The 18,934-nt window shown below is 38.3% G+C and overlaps 3 protein-coding genes across 7 annotated transcripts; 1 reads left to right on the forward strand and 2 right to left on the reverse strand.

Moving 5' to 3' along the window:
* Positions 1 to 169: 169 nt before the first annotated feature.
* Positions 170 to 13,324, reverse strand: LOC119067023 (F-box only protein 11). Of its 4 annotated transcripts, none has more exons than XM_037169752.1 (7): positions 13,128 to 13,324; positions 12,610 to 12,783; positions 4,519 to 5,733; positions 4,185 to 4,429; positions 3,077 to 3,257; positions 1,918 to 2,992; positions 170 to 361 (listed from the first exon to the last, which is right to left on the reverse strand). In XM_037169752.1, exons 2-7 carry the CDS (start codon positions 12,704 to 12,706, stop codon positions 232 to 234), a joined length of 2,943 nt encoding a protein of 980 aa, XP_037025647.1. In that variant the 5' UTR covers positions 12,707 to 12,783; positions 13,128 to 13,324; the 3' UTR covers positions 170 to 231. The 4 variants fall into 4 exon arrangements, with proteins under 4 accessions (XP_037025647.1, XP_037025650.1, XP_037025649.1 ...); XM_037169755.1 differs by lacking the exon at positions 13,128 to 13,324 and having other exon boundaries at positions 4,519 to 5,364; positions 5,425 to 5,733; positions 12,610 to 12,907; XM_037169754.1 differs by lacking the exon at positions 13,128 to 13,324 and having other exon boundaries at positions 4,519 to 5,730; positions 12,610 to 12,907.
* A 963-nt stretch (positions 13,325 to 14,287) lies between these two features.
* Positions 14,288 to 16,952, forward strand: LOC119067020 (nitric oxide-associated protein 1). Of its 2 annotated transcripts, XM_037169749.1 has the most exons (7): positions 14,288 to 14,293; positions 14,396 to 15,100; positions 15,163 to 15,460; positions 15,534 to 15,718; positions 15,833 to 16,055; positions 16,127 to 16,627; positions 16,689 to 16,952. In XM_037169749.1, exons 2-7 carry the CDS (start codon positions 14,411 to 14,413, stop codon positions 16,892 to 16,894), a joined length of 2,103 nt encoding a protein of 700 aa, XP_037025644.1. In that variant the 5' UTR covers positions 14,288 to 14,293; positions 14,396 to 14,410; the 3' UTR covers positions 16,895 to 16,952. The 2 variants fall into 2 exon arrangements, with proteins under 2 accessions (XP_037025644.1, XP_037025643.1); XM_037169748.1 differs by lacking the exon at positions 14,288 to 14,293 and having other exon boundaries at positions 14,322 to 15,100.
* LOC119067021 (COP9 signalosome complex subunit 5) lies at positions 16,918 to 18,638 on the reverse strand. Its single transcript, XM_037169750.1, has 5 exons — positions 18,081 to 18,638; positions 17,884 to 17,995; positions 17,621 to 17,812; positions 17,212 to 17,502; positions 16,918 to 17,132 (listed from the first exon to the last, which is right to left on the reverse strand). Exons 1-5 carry the CDS (start codon positions 18,354 to 18,356, stop codon positions 16,981 to 16,983), a joined length of 1,023 nt encoding a protein of 340 aa, XP_037025645.1. The 5' UTR covers positions 18,357 to 18,638; the 3' UTR covers positions 16,918 to 16,980.
* Between the last annotated feature and the right edge of the window lie 296 nt (positions 18,639 to 18,934).

Below are 18,934 nucleotides of genomic sequence, written 5' to 3' on the forward strand. Positions count from 1 at the left end.
AAAATAGTTTTTTTTGCATTATTTTTTAATTTTAATTTTTATTTAAATGATGACACCACTCTCTATCCTATTTTTTCTTATTTAAAAAAAAATGAAGAAACAACCAAAATATATGGATTTTTCACGGTGTAGTTTGTTTGACAAAGTTTTTTTTTTTACTTGTTTTCACTTTCATTTTCCTTTTATTTTTGTTTTATTTAAATTAAATAAAATATATATAGCGTTACCCTACTAGTTGACCATTAACGTATGTGACTCCATTGGAGCGGCTGAATCATAGAGGGTATCAGTGTCTTGGGTGGGTTCACCTTGTAGTTGACATTGATTTGTCAGTGTTCCAGCACCACAATCACAAAAAAATCTACGAAATATTTTTGATTTTTTTTTGTTTTTAATTTTTCATATTTATTTTGGAGAGAATACAAACAAAAATTGAAACGTGCAACTAACTAATGCATAAAAAATAAATATTTACAAAGCTTGTCAATTAAGTTTCTGTCTTTTGCTTCAGCTATTTCACCAGCTGATCCACTCATACAAACACACTGATTTATGATTGAATGCGTACTCATACCAGAGATTATTTTTCAGAATTAAGTTATTAAAAATTCCCATAATTTTAAACAAATTCTATTGTCAAAAACTAGACTCGATCATTTTAATTTGCTTGCACTTTATTTCTAAAGTTATTAAAGATGAATTTTTGCAAATTTGTAGCCTTCATTTAGGTAAAAAATATTCGTTTTTTGATGATTTCTCTGAACCAAAATCTTTTTTTGAAAAAGCAAAACCATTAAAGTACGCAAAAATGTGTTAAATTTGTTGAAGGAAAAATTGGTATGTGAGTGGTAACTTATGGCACTTGGAGAAACCTGTGCAGATTACATAAATTTACACAATCTGCAAAAGTTTCTCCAAGTGAGTTAAGTTAGGACTCACAATCCAAATTATCCTTTAAAAAAACACCTTTTCGGGGGCTTTAATGGTTTTACTTTTTCAAATCAAGATTTTGGTGCAGAGAAATCATGAAAAAACAAATATTTTTCCGCCTAAATGTAGGCTACAATCTTGTAAAGTATCCATTGATCTCTGGAAGGGCCATGCCCATTTTCATACTTGACCTTACTTTTGTCGATACCAATCGGGGGAAAAAAGAATTTTGAAAAATGGTTGTGATTTACTCTAGTTAGAGGGGTCACGGACGGACGGACGGACGGACATTTTTTTTATTGCGGATTCGTCATATATGAACATAGCCAAATGCTTTGCCCTTACTGTCGGCTTCCAATTCGACGTGTTACAAACGGTGTATTAATCTTATAAGCCCCCAGGACTTCGTACGGGGCTAAACATTGATTTTTTTTTCGAAATGTCTTTCGTGCTACAATTTTGTTGAAAATTTGAATTGTCAGACTGTCAGCCTTTCAATAAAAAATTGAGGTCTGAGGGGATCACAGTATATATTGAATATATCTTACTAAAACAAAACACAGTCACGTAAATGACGATTTTCCCGTACCTACAAAACGCAGGTTCGTCAACCACATAACTCGTGCTTGGGATCAAGACAATAGCGGATATGCGGACTCTTATTATTAACACAAAAACAAATTGCTAGTCTAAGCTAACTGCTAGCCTGTCTGGGGAAATTAAGTGCTCGATCACCAGATTGCAATTTCAGCCGAATTTCATAGACATAGCAGATGAATCTGTCACTTTAGATGGTCAGAAGATCTATTCGGTATTTCACTTGGGCGGCATGACTCGTAGCTAATGTTGTACTTTTAAGGACTAGCTAAATCGGTGAGAGTACTCTAATGTAGCGGCAATTATTGGACAGGTGAATTAAACAAAAGCATAGCATAGCAATCACAGTTAACAGGCAAAAATGTATACAAAGCGAATGAATGCACTCACCTATCATGCCGGATGAATTCCACATCATGTCCAGCATGGCATGTCTTAATACAATTCACACATATGGCATTCCGATCAGTTGTATTGCACGTCTGACATCGATAAAAGTCATGCATCGGAAACGATGTGTAGCTGGAGATTTTATACAAACATTGACCGCCCGATACAGCCTTTTCCACCTCATCCTGATTGTTGAATATCTTATTGCCCCTAACAATTGGCGAAACGCCACTGGCCAGACATAGTCCTCCGAATTTGTTATTGAAAATTTGATTAAATTCTAGTGTAGCTGTTGCATTGTTGGTTATTTCCACGCCAGCCGCCAAGCCATCGAATATGCGATTACGTCGCAATATGGGATGCGATTGGGTTGATATCAGAACACCAGCTTGGGTATTTCGGAAAATGTCATTTTCTTCTAGAATTCCCTTGCCACCGTTGAAAATACAAATGCCGCCGTCACGACCATCATAAATTTTGTTCCGTTTCAGCGTCGGATTCGAATCGGTTTTGATCCACACACCGGCCATTGCATTATCGAATATTTCGTTTTGTTCCAGCAGACCCAGACCGCCGTTGTACACCAGAACACCACCGTTTTGTCCGCCCCAAATTTTATTGCCTCGAATCACAGGATTGCTGCCAGTTCGAATTTGTACTCCCGAGTACAGGTGATTGAAGATGTCATTGTCCTCCAATTTACCGTGACCATTGTCATAGAAATAGACGCCCACTTGCTTGCCCGAATGAATACGATTGCGTCGTAATACCGGCGTACTTCCCGTTGTGATCCACACACCAGCCAATGTGTTTGCGTACACTTCATTCTCTTCGATCAATCCCTGACCCTTTTCGTGCACATAAATACCGCCGTGTTGGCCGTGATGGATTTTATTGTGTCGAACGATTGGATCACTTGTTGTCCGAATTTGAATACCAGCTAATGCATTACCGTAAATATTATTGTGTTCGATTAGACCCCGACCTTCGCCGAATATGTACACACCACCTTGATGGCCATTGTAGATTTCATTTTTACGTATTGTTGGATTACTGTTTGATGTTATCCAAACACCTGTTGAATGTTAAAATTTCGGTAAATTAGTAAGTTGACGTGCTCAACACTTTGCCATCGACTAATTCGAACGACAGTTATTACCAGCAAAATTATTGGAATGGATTCTGTTTTCTATAAATTGTCCTAGGCCGTTCTCGTGCACATAGATTCCACCAGTTTGACCATGATGAATATCACATTTAACGACAGTTGGATTTGCTCCAGCTTTCACTTCAAAACCGGCTATACGATTGTTGTGTATGTCGTTCTTTTCGAAGTATCCCTGAAAGAATACGGAGAAAAAGCGGATGATTCACCGGACGAAACTGTGTAGAGAGTCTGAAGTACTCTTTCAGAATTTCGGATTATATGCACACAGTTATGATGATAAGGAGACAGAGAGAATGATTTGGACTAGTTGTTTTAACTTGCCTTGCCAGTATGTTGTAATTTGTGTGAGAAACTATAATTTTGACGTGTGACTGACCGTGAGACCAACTGATCAAAAAGTTATCTCCTTAAACACTATATTCTCGCACTAATCATAACAGTCAAAGCAACCATTTTCAACCATTCCTGTCTAGTCAATTCATTCGTAACTGTGATGTTAATCTTTTGTCCCAACGTCCGACTTGATCGAATAATTGTTTTGGAAGTCTGTTGATAAATTGACTTGTCTCAGCAACACAATACAAAAATGGAGTTCGTAACGTATGCTAAAAAGCGTTTTGGCGCATTTGATTCCAGAACTCTCCTCCCTGGAATACTCTAGTTTTTCTATGTTACGCCACGAGGTAACAAGAAAAGAAATTATTACTCCCATCTACGAACTGAACTTGTTATTGTAAAGTTACGGACATTTCCAATGAATTTCTGATGTAGGACCCGGACTTTCAGTCAAGAGAATAAGAATCGACTCAGAAAATGTTATTGCAAATCGTTTCCACTGGATCATGAGCTGAGCCCTTGGCGTGCATGGAAATAATTCGGTATGCAAGGTACCGGAAAGTTTCTTCGTAAAAAAAATGGATGCCGAGAAATCAAGCCTTCTCCGAACAAAGCACCAGGAAATGTATGGACAAGGAACGAAGTTTCTATTGTTTGGTTACCGGGACTCAATTACCGCGGAAGGAATCATTAATTCCTTGTCCGGCACTCGACATTGCGATCTCTCAGCTTCATCAATTATTGCGGGAAAAAAGGTACTCACCATTCCGTTGTCAAACGTAAATATTCCCACATCACGCCCATGATGGATATGATTCTCGCGCATGATAGGACTCGCAAAATTCTTGACCCAAATTCCGGCTAAAGCATTTCTACTAATTTCATTGTGTTCATATGTCCCGTGTGCGTAATCTGTTACATATAATCCGACATTTTCGCAGTCGCTAATATCACAGTGTCGAATAACTGGAATAGCACCAACGCCGCTGACGCAAACAGCTGCACCAACTGAAAGGACAAAACAAATTTAAAATGTTTAGTTATGAGTGGCCGTCAAGCCAGCTGTAATTCTCATCCATATAGGAAAAAAGACTCACCGACACTCGTACTTCGAATTATGCAATGGTCAATTGTCGGACTGCAATTTTCGCCCACTTCCAAACAATAGTGTTTATGATGTGGTACGGTTGAGGTGACATCGGGAGAAAATTTTAATGTCATATGGCCAACGTAAGCGTGTTTTGCTCCCTCCACAAACATTACAGTCGATTCGGATTCCCTTTCCAATACTATCGACTCGGCAACGTTGCCCGATGCGGCTCCAATTAACGCAACATCCGAATCGATGACCAGAAATTCACCGCGATAATGTCCCGCATGCAAAAATATTAAACTGCCCGTGTTGTCTGGAACATTATTGTCGTCAATTGCCATAGAAGATGAGTTGGATGAGGACGATGAACAGTTTAAACTGTTCACGCTGTTCGGTGTCAATGTTGTGCTTGTTCCTGTACGTTCGTCCGCGTAGTCCAGCGCCGCTTGAACTGTATTAAAGTATGAAATACTTCGTCCTTTGTATTTACGTTCTTGATATCCGGGCCGAACGTGTATGCCACGATACAGTTGCCGGAAACTTTCTTTCCATGGATTCGCAAAGTCTGAGTCTTCCGGCTTCACAAAATGAAATTTACACACTTCCGGATTGAACAATGGTATATCATATTCGTAGACGCTCTGGTACAACCGTTTCCACAATTCTGTATCATTGGCAATTGTGTTGAACCGTTTGCACACTAACGACAGTCGACATAGGTCCTGTTCGAGAAGATATGAGAAAATGGTCAGCAGCACTTCGTCGGGCATTTCATATTGCAAGTAGTGAGCGGCTGAGGTTACAGTCGAATCGGTACTAGTTGAATAGATTCGCCGTGGACGCTTTCGAGCTGGTAATAGGAAACAACCCATGTCACTGTTTGTGCTGCTATTACTAATGCTTGGTATACATTGAAATTGATGTGGCGTACTGCTCGACGGACCGGCTGCAGCCCATGAATCATGGCTAATTGTTGGTGATTTTTTGCGTAAATCGTATGGTGATTGGTGACTACTGTTCGCACTATTTGGCGATGAGCTCGACGTGCCCGGTGGCGATGTACTTGTGCTTGGAACTACTGGATTACTGGCGCCTCCACCGCTTGTGTTTGGTGCATTTAAATTTATTGGGGACGAAGAAGACGTACTGACACCAGGCGCAGCCGATGGAGCTAATGCAAAATTTGGTCCGGGAATGTTTTGGGGTTCACATGGATCTGCTAAATAGTAAGGGAAAAAAATGAAAACAGAAAATTATTACAATGCCAGCTGATACATTTGTTGGTGTGCAATAAACGGGGACGACTTGAGGACTTGGTTGAAATGCTACATAAATACTGAAGAAGAATTTTTGAACTGGATTTCAATTGAGATTTCAAATCACATAAACACATCTCAGATGCATCACGACACGAATGGTGTTGTTCCCTGTTAATTCAGTGGTTGCGTAAGTAAGCCTTTGAGACTGTTGTATCTATTGCTGCATGGAATATTCCACAAAATTGAACACTTGCCCATGAGTGGATGTTAAATTCATTCGAAAACAAACATTTATACAGAGAGATCATAAATAATGATTTTGTCTACCAAAGTGTAAGTTTTCCGTTTATCTGGTGCATAAAGATAAACTCAACCAAAGCTAAACAATAAAAATAAAATTTCCGCAGACCTATACATGCAGTTGGTTTCGGAAGTTGTTTGCATTTTGCTGTCGGATGACAAAACTGCATGCAGATTGGTTAATAATAATAAACGTAAATATTGTGTGACTATTTTTGGTGATAGTAAAATGTTCGTCCACTCGGGCCTAAGTCCTGTCGGCCAGGTACAGTCACGGGACACCCAATTTTGTATTATAGTGCAATCCGGTCGAAAAAAAGGACTAAAACTAAACAAACTGAAATTCTGGATAAAAATCTGAGCAGACCGACTAGCAATTAGTACAAAACTTGTATGAACTTGTACTGCCGCACCGCAGTACAATTTCCTTGTACTGACAGTCTTCAGGATGTATTTAAAACGTTAAAACCATCACTCCGGTATAGAGTGTTATGATGAAAGAGAAGAAGATGCAGAGTTCCCACTCCTCCTAAAATTCATAAAATTCATAAAATGGACCAAATCCTCCTAAAATCTCCTAAAATCTTCTAAAACTCCTAAAATTCCTAAAATGAGCTCACACTCTCGAAGAAATTTTTTAATAATACTGAAAAACTAAAAACGGTAAAAACAGCAAAATTATGCGGCACTGAATTTGAACTTCTGTATGAACCTGACTCAACTTGCGAAAACACTCCTTTCTTTGAGTCATGCAAATAGCGAGCCTGAACGTGGATTTAGCGAAAATAAATACATTATCGAGGATCGCAGTTTGTTAGAAGATGCGACTATCGTGTCACTTCGAACGTTTACGGACACATTGAATAATATAAACGTCACTGACTTCCTAATGAATCAACGTATTTTCCAGATGTGCTCCAATGTACTTTACTTTTCTCGAACAACGAAAAGTCGAGAAGGTACTACTTCTTAAGAATAAAGAGTCGGAAGATAATCTCAATAAAGCATCTTCACAAAAAAAATCGAGTTCAGAAAAACTTTCCGATATCGAGAAATCTCTCCAGAAAAAAACTTTTTAGTGCACAAGAGCTGATAAATGATGGAAACAAAATTATAGTGAATCTTGTTAATTCGAAAGGCGCAGTCGACAAGAAAAACCAGATAAAGGATCAGAAAAGAGGAAATCATAAAAGTTTCAATTATTAAAGGAAAAATATGTTTTGACAAAAAAAATAACTTTTTGTCAATTTTCTTAAACATTTTTAGTATTTTACGAAGTGTATGAGAAACAGAGAAACAGAGCAAAAATTCCTCCGGAAATTACTTATACAACCTTTCCCACATTTTAAAAAATTCCTCCTAAAATTCTCCTAAAATAACATTCCAAATCTCATAAAATACTCCTAAAATTGCCTTTAAAATTTCCTAAAATTCCTAATTTTAGGAGCCTTCCTAAGCCGTGGAAACTCTGATAGATGTTTTGACAAGTACCCCAAGACAAATTAAAATAAACTGGTCTTCTGTCCTCTCGCTCTCAACGTACCACGTTGAACGAGAAGCAAATACTTTGACAAGTACCCCAAGGGAAGTTATAATAACTAGTCTTCGGTTTTTCTCGCTCTGATCATACAGTTACCCAATTATATTATGACTACGGTTGTGGGATTTATTCCTTTTACATCCTACACACTTCCCACATTCAATTGAACCAACTAATTCAATTTCATTTTTGATTTTGTCGATTGGCACCATTGACAGACAAGTGGTTAGTTCTCATTATCTGCTTGTGGTGGCACCATATACTTTGCGTGTCCAAGCAGTTAAAGAAGTACTAGGTAGCGTCAATCAAAATTCTGAAAGAACAGTTTATCCCAAGTCATGTAAAATACTAATGCTTTTCTGATCTTTCAAACATGAGAAGGAAATTCGTGTGAAATGGTAGAAATGTAAAACCCTAATGAAATACATGTAGAATGAATGGAACGAATTACATGAAGAAAACCAACAAAACCGTTAAAAACATGTGTTGATTGTTGAGTTTAAATTTGACAAAGTGGCAAAATTCTAATCATAAGATGTTGTGCAACAAAATGGCGATCGGCTGTACCTCTACCGTTTTTGATATCCGCCTTCTTGGTACATGACATATGCAAGATTCTTTTCATAACATTTTCATTGTTCATTTGTCAACAATTGCGAAGTGACATTTCAGTTATTTTTTAGGTTTTCGTGATATCGCAAAAACTGCAGGTTATTTCATTATCTTTGGGAACACGGGTTCTCCAATTCAAATGAGTGATAGATCGTTGGATTCGTCTTTCAATTCTAGAGAAGTCGCATCTTTAATTTTTTCGATTAATTTTGTTTATTTTCGGTGCAAAGTGTTCAAAAGTGAAGGCTTGTCAGAGGGTCCCGTGAACAGATTTTCAGCAATAACTCAAGAAATAATTATTTAAAATCATTGGTATGCTGTACTAACGTCAGTCTTGGGAAGACGTACTACAGGTGGAGTGTATGCACTGGTTGGTGCAAGTACACCTCCACAAGATTTATGACCAAAAATATAGTGTTCGCCTTCTCTGCAAAATTGATGTTTCACGGGACTGGCTGTGTAGTGTTCTAGCCTGCCTCACCCACTATCGTTTCACATATATAAGATCCCAGGTCTTCTGTGTGGCAAGCCTACAGAAACTACAAGTCTTCGGAAAAAGGAAAAAAGTAGATAAAAATGACTGGACTTCCAGACGCTGTTTCAGTAGCAGAGCCCCTAGAAAGAAAGTTAAAATTTTCAACTTTACAGTAACCTTTTTCCAAGACTTGTAGGTTTGTAGGCTTGCAACACAGAAGTACTGGGATCTTATATATCTGGAACAATAGTGGGTGAGGCAAGCTACAACACTACACAGTCAGTCCCTTGGAACATCAATTTTGCAGAGAAGGTGGACTCTCTGAACACTATATATTTGGTGAGCAGTCTTTTTTTCGCTTGTCAATAAATAGGAATAAAACGGCAAAACGTTATTAGGTCCAAAAAAATGTTTTTGTCATAACTTTTGTGGAGGTATACTTGCACCAGCCAGTGCATACACTCCACCTGTAGTACGTCTTTCCAAGACCGACATTAGTACAGCATAACAATGATTTTAAATAATTATTTCTTGAGTTATTGCTGAAAAACTGTTCACGAGACCTCTGACAAGCCTTCACTTTTGAACACTTTGCACCGAAAACAAACAAAATTAATCGAAAAAATTAAAGATGTGACTTCTCTAGAATTCAAAGACGAATCCGACGACCTATCACTCATTTCAATTGGGGAACCCGTGTTCCCAAAGATAATGAAATAACCTGCAGTTTTTGCGATATCACGAAAAGCTTAAAAATAACTGAAATGTCACTTCGCAATCTGTTGACAAATGAACAATGAAAATGTTATGAAAAGAATCTTGCATATGTTATTTACCAAGAAGGCGGATATCAAAAACGGTGGAGGTACAGCCGATCGTCATTTTGTTGCACAACATCTTATGATTAGAATTTTGCTATTTTGTCCAATTTAAACTCAACAATCAACATACGTTTTTACCGCTTTTGTTGGTTTTTTTCATCCAATTCATTCCATTCATTCTATACATGTATTTCATTAGCGTTTTACATTTCTCCCATTTCACACGAACTTGCTTCTCACGTTTGAAAGATCAGAAAAGCATTAGCATTTTACATGACTTGGTATAAAAAGATGAAAAGTATGGTTTTCGTGTGAATTTTGTTGATCCGAGGCGTAGCAGAGGACAATAAACACGCGAAAACGAGACATTTCATCTTTTTATCCCGAGTGGTTTTTGCATGCTTTGGAAGTCGAAATTAGTGCGTGAAACATGAAAAGTACCGTTTTCGACGCATGTAGCATGTAAAATACATATAGTGCACAAAAAAACCCTTCTAAATTGCTTACTGCCTTTGCGATCAAATCAGATTTGATCTAAACTGTTCTTTCAGAATTTTGATTGACGCTACCTAGTACTTCTTTAACTGCTTGGACACGCAAAGTATATGGTGCCACCACAAGCAGATAATGAGAACTAACCACTTGTATGTCAATGGTGCCAATCGACAAAATCAAAAATGAAATTGAATTCGTTGGTTCAGTTGAATGTGGGAAGTGTGTAGTATGTAAAAGGAATGAATCCTACAATCCCATAGTCATAATATATTTGAGTACCTGTAACAGTCTATAGCTTCGTAAATACAATTCGGTAGTTGCAGTAAAAGCTAAGATTATATACTGCGATAAATTTTCAGTTTAATTTACCAATTCTAAATGTAGTAGATACTATCCATAAAGTAACATTTAAATTTTGGAATAAAAGAGTCTGCCGGTCAGACTCTGACTATAAACCAGGGACAATTCACCAAACAATTCACTAAATTGGGTGACTTTTCAGTGGGTGAAATTTAGTGAATTTAGTGAATTTAGTGAATTTAGGCTACAGTGGAGTGTTGGCTGCGATGTGTGAGGGCGCCAATATGATAAAACAGATGTTTTCAAAACCACTGTTTAACAACCCCTTTATGCCAAAATTTGCAAACTTTAGATGTGGCATAAAACGTTGTATGAATCTCGGTGCGAAGTACTTTATTAGGCTCACGATGAGAGTTGGGACAATTGACAGATAGCGATATTAATACGCTCAAAAATTCAAACCGTTCCAAACTTCAATCATTTGAAAATTGAGCCAAATTGTTGCAACACTAAATATTTTAGTTCGTAGAGTTCATTTAAAACAAATATCGTTCAAACTGACCACCAGAATTTATTTTATGACAATTTCGTTGTTGAAGGGTTATAACTGTGATTTTAGTGTCACAGGGTATGGTTAATTTGAAACAATAAACAAATGAGTTCCTGAAAGATGACAGGTCGATAGAAAACGTTCGTTTCAGAAAAACTAGTGGCGCATTTACTCGATACTCGATGGCTGATATAAAAACGAAAGCGTTTGTTTGTGCAAAAATAGACGATTTGTGGTTTATGGCTTAGCCGTTCAGCTAATGGAAATTGAGATTTTTACCGGGTATTTGAGTAGCCAATAATTTTTTGTAAACAAACTGATCTCTAAAAACCACAATTAATAATTATTTACTATGAAAAGCGCTTTATTTTATGGAAACCTTTCATGACAAGGTACAAGAATGATAGTAGTTAAAGTAATGCTTGATTTCCACCTACCAAAAAAGTACTTCTCTCTCGATTTAAACAGTTTATTGAGAATGATTAAATAGTGTTAAAGAAGAGCACTTTTTGATCAGTTGAATACTGGTCTTGACATCACACACGCCAAAAAGAAACAAATGGCTCTCGGTTTACTCCGTACGCTCTTATTTATCATTAATGTATTCAGTCTTAATGTTAATAAAATAAAAACGGCTGGTTGGTAACTTTAACGTAATAAAGGTAAAATACAACTGGTGGAAGTTGCTTGGAATATTTCCGACTCAAACATGGCTTTCGAATACCTCAATCATTCAGAATCATAATCCATAGAATCTGACACAATCAGTAAACTATTCAATTTTAGAGTTCTCGTGATGTATAAAACTGTCAGCTTTAAAATGTTTACCTCTCGGCGATTTTTGTTACTCATTTTATCTGATTCTTCGGTTAAGGAAAAAAACGCAACAAATGAATGATAAGAACGTTTACGTTTGTTTTTCAAAATAAAGCGGGTTAGTCGGGCCACTCACTCATTATTTTCTATTTTACCATTTGTCACACTCGTCAAATTTCATTCCTGCACATCGTATAAGAAAGTCTAACCATCACAACTATTTGTTAGTATTAAAAAAGAAAGAATTTTCGGATTCAATTTCCTTGAATGGCAACCAAAAATCATTTTTGCGTATTCTGAAGCAAGCGAATACCTGGCAATTTTTTTTTTGTACCGATCTTTATTCGGAAAGAGCTAACATTTCTGGTAAATTAATTCAGATAATGAAGAAATTCTCATCAAAAATCTATTAAATAGAAAGTGACCGGACTTACAGTGTTATGTTGTGCAAAAAAAAGATTTCAAATTAAAGACATGTTTCATACAAAACAACAGAAAACAAAAAATGGGTCAGAGACGTATATTTACCAGAAATACAGTATCAACCTATTTGCATTTTACCGTTTATTATACAATATTAAGTTATCCTACCTCTACCTACCTACCTACCTACTTTCAACCTTTAAATCACGAACAATGTCTGAAATATTTAGGTGGGTCGTAGGTAGAGAGAATGACAGACAAAATTGACCTGGACGAGAAATAAATACAAGAGAAAGAAACTGAAAATGGTGAAGCAGCTGCTGGGGAAACGAACTAACTGCATATCCTTTGGTCTGATTCCAGAGAATTTAAAAAAAGAACTAATGCCAGTGGGACAAGATGAGATTTACATGTTTTGCATAAGTTAAGACAATATCAGTTCCACCCGTGGAGAAAGGTAGCCATGACGAGATCAATAAAACAAATGCAAATTTGTGCGCTTACCTGACGAAGTTCTTGTTGTAGGCAATGCAATCCTGTTACCACCTTTTCGACGAGATCTTCTTACATATGACCGTGATGTAAACGAGGCGCTCGGCATTTTTTACTTATAAAAAAATTCCTTTCTATTTTGTCGGATTAACACCAGAAACTATCCGCCACGATAAACACACCACACTACAAATCACACACACACAAAATAACTGAATTTTCAATCCCAAATATTCGGGGATTCAGGAATTAATTGACAAAATTGAAACAAAGGAACTGACAGAAACAGTCCCGACAGCCATTTTGTTGTCCCAGGTTTGTCAGGCGTGTGACACTTCAAACGAACTGGTAATAAAATCAATGGTACGCATATTTCAACCTAACAAAAACGAAAAAATGGTTTTCTGCCTCTGCCCATTTACCGTATTGCTGTGGTAGAGTAAATGGGATGGAAGGCTATATACAACACCGCACTCTGTAGGTAATCAAAAATAAATAAAAAAAAAGTTTTTTTTTACACAATCACCACCACTTTTTCTTGTTGAAATTTTGTCAACAATTTCAATGTTTATCGAATGTCGATTTCAATTCTCTGACTTCATGGCTAATTACTGGTTTATAACACTTTAATCCATACGGCAGCCATATTCTTTCGTCCAAATTTCGAACATTATAAATCGAAAAAAATGGGATCGATCCTGGGTATGACGGGTATGACACTTTGAACGAAACGCAATAATACGGATTTTCGGTTTTGTCAAGTTGAATTTCCATGTAGACACTGGTTGTTACCACTTAATAATTACCAATTTCTATGCAAATGTAAATGTCAACAATTTTTGCATAATTCTTATTCGATCTTATAGGTGGCGTTCCTGGTTCCTGTCTCTCTCCGCGATCCCCTTTTTTGTCAATTTTTTGTGTTTCGTTATTCGGCTAAAAGATGCCGCAAATAGTGCTTATGGACAAGATTTAAAACAAATTCTGATTCGATTTCTTATTAGACTGTACAATTCAATTATAATTCAAGTGAGATTTGAGTAAGATTTGATGATTTTAATAGAATTATGATGAATTGAAAAACTTTTTTCCAATATTCATTACATTCGATCAATTTTATTTGAAATCGATAGTGCGCTTCACTGGATGAAAAGTTTTCATCATTATCTCAATGTTAGAAACTACAAAATCAATGTTAGAAATCTATTTGGGTGTCACCCAAACTCTGTGAGTTTTATGAAAGTTATAAAAATTTAAAGATCACTTTTCCAAGGTTCGGAAAGAGCAGGTTAAGTTACCCACGAAGAGAGGTGGCATCAAATTTGTCGAACTCAGTTACTACATATAGGCTACTTCGCCGAATGGAACTCACTAGCCGTCAATGAAAGTAAATGGATAGGTATGGCCAAACGTTCAAATTTGTTCTAGCCGGAGCACATACGGATTTGCATGGCGCCACCTCAAACAAACTCATTTCTAGTGCAAATTTCCACTTGTCCACTTTCCACTTTCGGTCCCGACTTGTATGGACTGGCCATGCCTACTTATCTACTTTCATTGGAAAAGCCAGGTATAAGTCAATGAAGGTATAAAACGGGCACAGAATCGGCTTCAACGCACTCTCAATAAAGTAATATAAAAATGAGTGCGTTTTATGCGCGTTTATACCGTATATACCCGTTTTATACTGTCATTGGTTGGGTATGTTACGGTATGTTGCACATAGCTCCATGCAACTTGATGTTTTGTTATGACATGTCGGTTATAACCAAATATTATTGCTTACAGTGAGATATAGTTACTGGCATGTGCAATGCGGTATTTAACAGTTCGAAAGGAACTGATTTCACACCGAATTTTAAGTCGGCTTATCCACACGAGTCAATGTGTAAGAACAATCGATCCGGATGTATTAGAAGAAAAGGCACTCGATGCTAGAGCCCGACAACTGTATGATCGCCATAAGTCCGCTATTTTGTACAGTTCAGTGGTGGAAAGTAGTAAACTTAATCTGGGCTATGTAAAGTCAAAAATATTAACACAAAAGCTGAAAGCTCAACAAGAAAAGCTGACAGTAGACAATGTTCGAGTGAAACCGTTTTCGCTGGCACTAAAGTATTGGGATGAATCGAAAAAGGATTTTGACGGAAAAGTAATCAGCGACGCGAATCCCAACAATACGCAATGGAAAACCGATTTGATCAATGAGATATCGAACAGCAAAAAGAAACGACAATTGATGAGAGAAATGCAAGATCGCCAAACACAAATTGGTGACGAAGATGAACCGAAACCGTTCACCAACTATTGGATGAATGATTACGACATTTACGATGATTCTGAATCCGATGCGCACTCACAATTCGGCACACCCGACCCGTCAGTTCCAGTGTCGAAAGTGCCTTGCTACGGTTGCGGCTCGTTATTACAGTGTGCCGATTCCAGTTTACCGGGATATCTACCAAGTGAGCTTTTCAAGGGGAAAAGTCCCGCCGTACTGAAGGTAAGTAAGTTTACCATAAAGCGAACAATTCAACAATTGACTCAATACCATTCCACTATCAGACCGTACATTGTCAGCGATGTCACTTTCTGAAGAACTACAACACTGCCATCAATATGAATGTTTCATCCGATCAGTATGTCGAAATGATATCGACGATTGAGGACAAGTTTGCTTTGGCCATTTTGATGATTGACCTGCTGGATTTTCCGTGCTCACTATGGCCGGGCATAGCAGCAATTCTCGGAAAGAAACGACCTATTTTCGTTGTCGGTAACAAGGTTGATCTCCTGCCAAAAGATTCGCCCGGCCACATTAACCATGTAAAGCGATGTCTGGAAGATTGTATCGCAAATTCAGGTATAACAGTCAAAGACGGTACGATGTCAGCAGGAAAAATTCTAATTTAATTGACGGATCATTGCAATAACAGGCATAGCTAGCACGAATGTCAAACATATGGCACTAATTTCTGCACAGACTGGTTACGGTGTCGAAGAATTGATCACGAAATTGCACAACATTTGGCAGTACAAGGGAGACGTCTATTTAGTTGGTTGTACCAACGTTGGGAAGAGTACACTGTTTAATGCTCTACTTCGTTCAGACTATTGTAAGGTGAGTTCACAGACAGAACCGAACAGGAAACTCGTCTTTGCGAAAAATTGCTTTCCTGTTTGGCTTCGAATGCGACGAATCCTGCTGGTGGACTGACTTTAATAACTGTTACAGGTGAAAGCCAGTAATATCATCCAAAAAGCCACAACTAGCCCATGGCCAGGGACCACCATAAGATTACTAAAGTTTCCCATTCTTCGTCCAAATGATCATCGTCTGTACGAGCGAACAATGCGTCTTATTTCGCTGTCACATAAAAGAGCAGCCGAAAATCAACTGCGTGCCGATCAAGCTCGATTGGGAAAAGTTGAGCACGCCACTTTAATCGGCCACATCGGTCAGTACAATGATTTTGTCGCACTGCATTTCTGTATCAAATCCCCGATGAAAAACTTATCGTTCGATCAGGTCAAACATTTCAGAAACCAGAAGACGAAGCCAACGACTCTTTCAACATGGGCAAGGGTGCACCACCAGTCCTACATTTAAATGAAGCGTCCGACGACTATGCGAAAAGTAAATGGTGTTTCGATACGCCTGGAGTGGTACACAAAGAATCCATTTTAAGTCTATTGACGACGGAAGAGCTGCTGCTGACGCTACCGAAGAAAATGATTTTGCCGCGAACATTTGTAATGAAACCGGGAATGTCACTGTTCTTGGCTGGCGTCGGCCGAGTAGATTACCTAAATGGAGCCGATTTTATACGGATAACAGTCTATGCGTCACCTAAATTACCAATACTGATTGTGAAGACGGACGAGGCGGAAACAGTTTATAGCGAGATGTTGGGCACAGAACTCTTAGCTGTTCCTGTCGGTGACGCAGAACGATTAGACAAATGGCCGGGGCTTTCAGCGTCGGATATTTTTACGTTTAGGGGTGAAGGAACGGAAGTGTCTGCATGTGGTTTGTGTACAGATTTCGATGATAAAAATGCGGTAATTTAATTCGTGTCAATGTCTTACAGATGTATTGCTGTCTTCGGCTGGTTGGGTGGGTCTTATCATACCGGAGAATGAGGAAGCCGAGTTTAAGATTTGGACACCGGAGGCTCGAGGAATTTTCGTCCGACGACCATCACTAATTCCATACGGTGGCAATTTACGCGGCGGTCGTATCAGAGGAACGTTAGCGTATAGAACTAGGCTGCCATTCGTAAAACCAACCGGTTGAGTGGAAAATGTTATTTTTTTTTTATTTTATGTATTTCCCGTATGAAAATCAATCGACAGAGTTTACCGTTACGCAAATGGCCCTTTTTATTTGTTGTTGTTGATGCCGACGGTGTTAAACAGCTTGTCCTTAGCTATCTGGGCCATCAAACCATGAATCAGTTCAATAGACGCTCGGCTGCAGTCGCGAGTTGCCTTCGTCAGACGGTCTTCGGTGCGCTTTTCATTAGGATCAAGAGCTGCATAAATGGAGAAATAGGATACAATGTCAATGACCTCGCCTATACCCGACCCAAGAAACCCCAAAGGCCAACGTACCTGTTACAAGGAACGGTCCTCGAGACAAGCTCGCCTCACTTTGTTCTAATTTTTCGGATAAATCGAAAATTTGACCTGTCGTGTACTCAGTGTTGCTAAGCAATCCCGAACTGCCCAACGTATTCACCCAGTATTTGTTCCACAATGAATCGAGAAGCTTGCGGTCCAAGGCCGATTTGAAATATGTCACGTCCAATGGATAGTACTGTTTGCAGTGAACGCCAAAATCTTCGATTTTATTCAACGGAATTGTTTGGTACTCTGACGGTTCCTCATTTGGTGGTTTATAGCCTGCAATTTGTTTGGGGGATGTTGATAACTGTTTAGTGTACCATTGCCAGTGGTAATTTCACGGCGTGATACTATTGTGACCCATATTTACTCATTCACAACATCATTTCATAGTTACCTTTCGGGTACGTTCTGAATGCGCCCAGACACACTTTTCCTGCTGAAACAGTTCGAACAGGGTCGACAACGATAGCTACGAATGGTTCTTGGAAATTTTGGTTCAACATCTGCGTGGACACATCGATTCCCGACAACCAACATCCATAGCCGGGGTGACTATGATACCAGCCGATGGCATTTTCTAGGCGACCTACAACATTTTCGCTTAAAGTCAGTAAAATTCATCTACACTGCAGTGTCAACGAGCATGCCATAACGTACCAACTTCCTTTGCCGATTCGATATAAGCAGCCATGTATTCGTAAGCCTGTGACTGAGCATTTACCCGAGTTTCGGTTCCTTCGACCGGCAGAGCAAATGAGTCCATTACAATCTGTAGCCAAGGTGAGTACAACGATAATTTATATTGGCTCGTTCAACAATAACAACACGCCGCCGTCACAAACACACACACATACCATGGTATTGTTGATAACTTTTCCCAATAACAAGCCCATTACTTCTAACGGTCCACCGGATCGAGCGTGCATCACCATTTTCAGCAAAGCCAACGCCGAAATTTGAATGTCTTTAAAGAAATGCGGATCTTTGTCCCAAGGACGTGCGGCAAGTATAGTTTGATGAGCTTGGGCATCATAACGAAAGATTTCATCGCAAGATGGTATTGTTTCGATGTTGTTTTCCAATTCCCAGGACTTGAGAGCCATTTCGACGTCAGATGATTTACCAGCCATTTCGGATAAATTTTTGTGACAAGAGAGAGTTCGGGTTCCTTCTTAATGACAAAAAAAAGTTCTTTTTTTGTTTAGATTGCACCAAGTTTGTGACACTTCGAATGCAAGTGTGGTAACGTCTATTCTAACTTTTTTTTTCGTTAGGTTGAATTTCCTTGTACAAACTGTGTAACACCTTTCAGATAATACCACAATATAACTTAAGTGGTATAAAACAGCTGTAATAGACAGTGTCTGCATGGAAATTCAACTTGATAAAAAGAAGTCGGGTTAAAACGGATAAGAAGCGAACAGATGAAGCCACAGGGGTGTAACTTAGAACAATTTTTATTGTCGCTGCTTAGAACATTTTTGATTTTTGTACCAGCCCTGTTGAATGTCGTTCAAAAACATCGAATCGTTTTTTAATTTTCTGAATGTTATAGTTTTCGGCAACAACGATTTTCTGTTATAGTAACTTTTAATTGTCTTCGGCAATTGCCTAAATCGATGGCATTTTACGACAATTTTTATGGTAAAGTGGTACACCCGTGGATGAAGCTGAAGTATGTTCACTGTTGAAACGAAATGAACTATAT

Source organism: Bradysia coprophila (assembly GCF_014529535.1).
Source record: "Bradysia coprophila strain Holo2 chromosome X unlocalized genomic scaffold, BU_Bcop_v1 contig_117, whole genome shotgun sequence".
NCBI classification, from domain to species: domain Eukaryota; kingdom Metazoa; phylum Arthropoda; class Insecta; order Diptera; family Sciaridae; genus Bradysia; species Bradysia coprophila.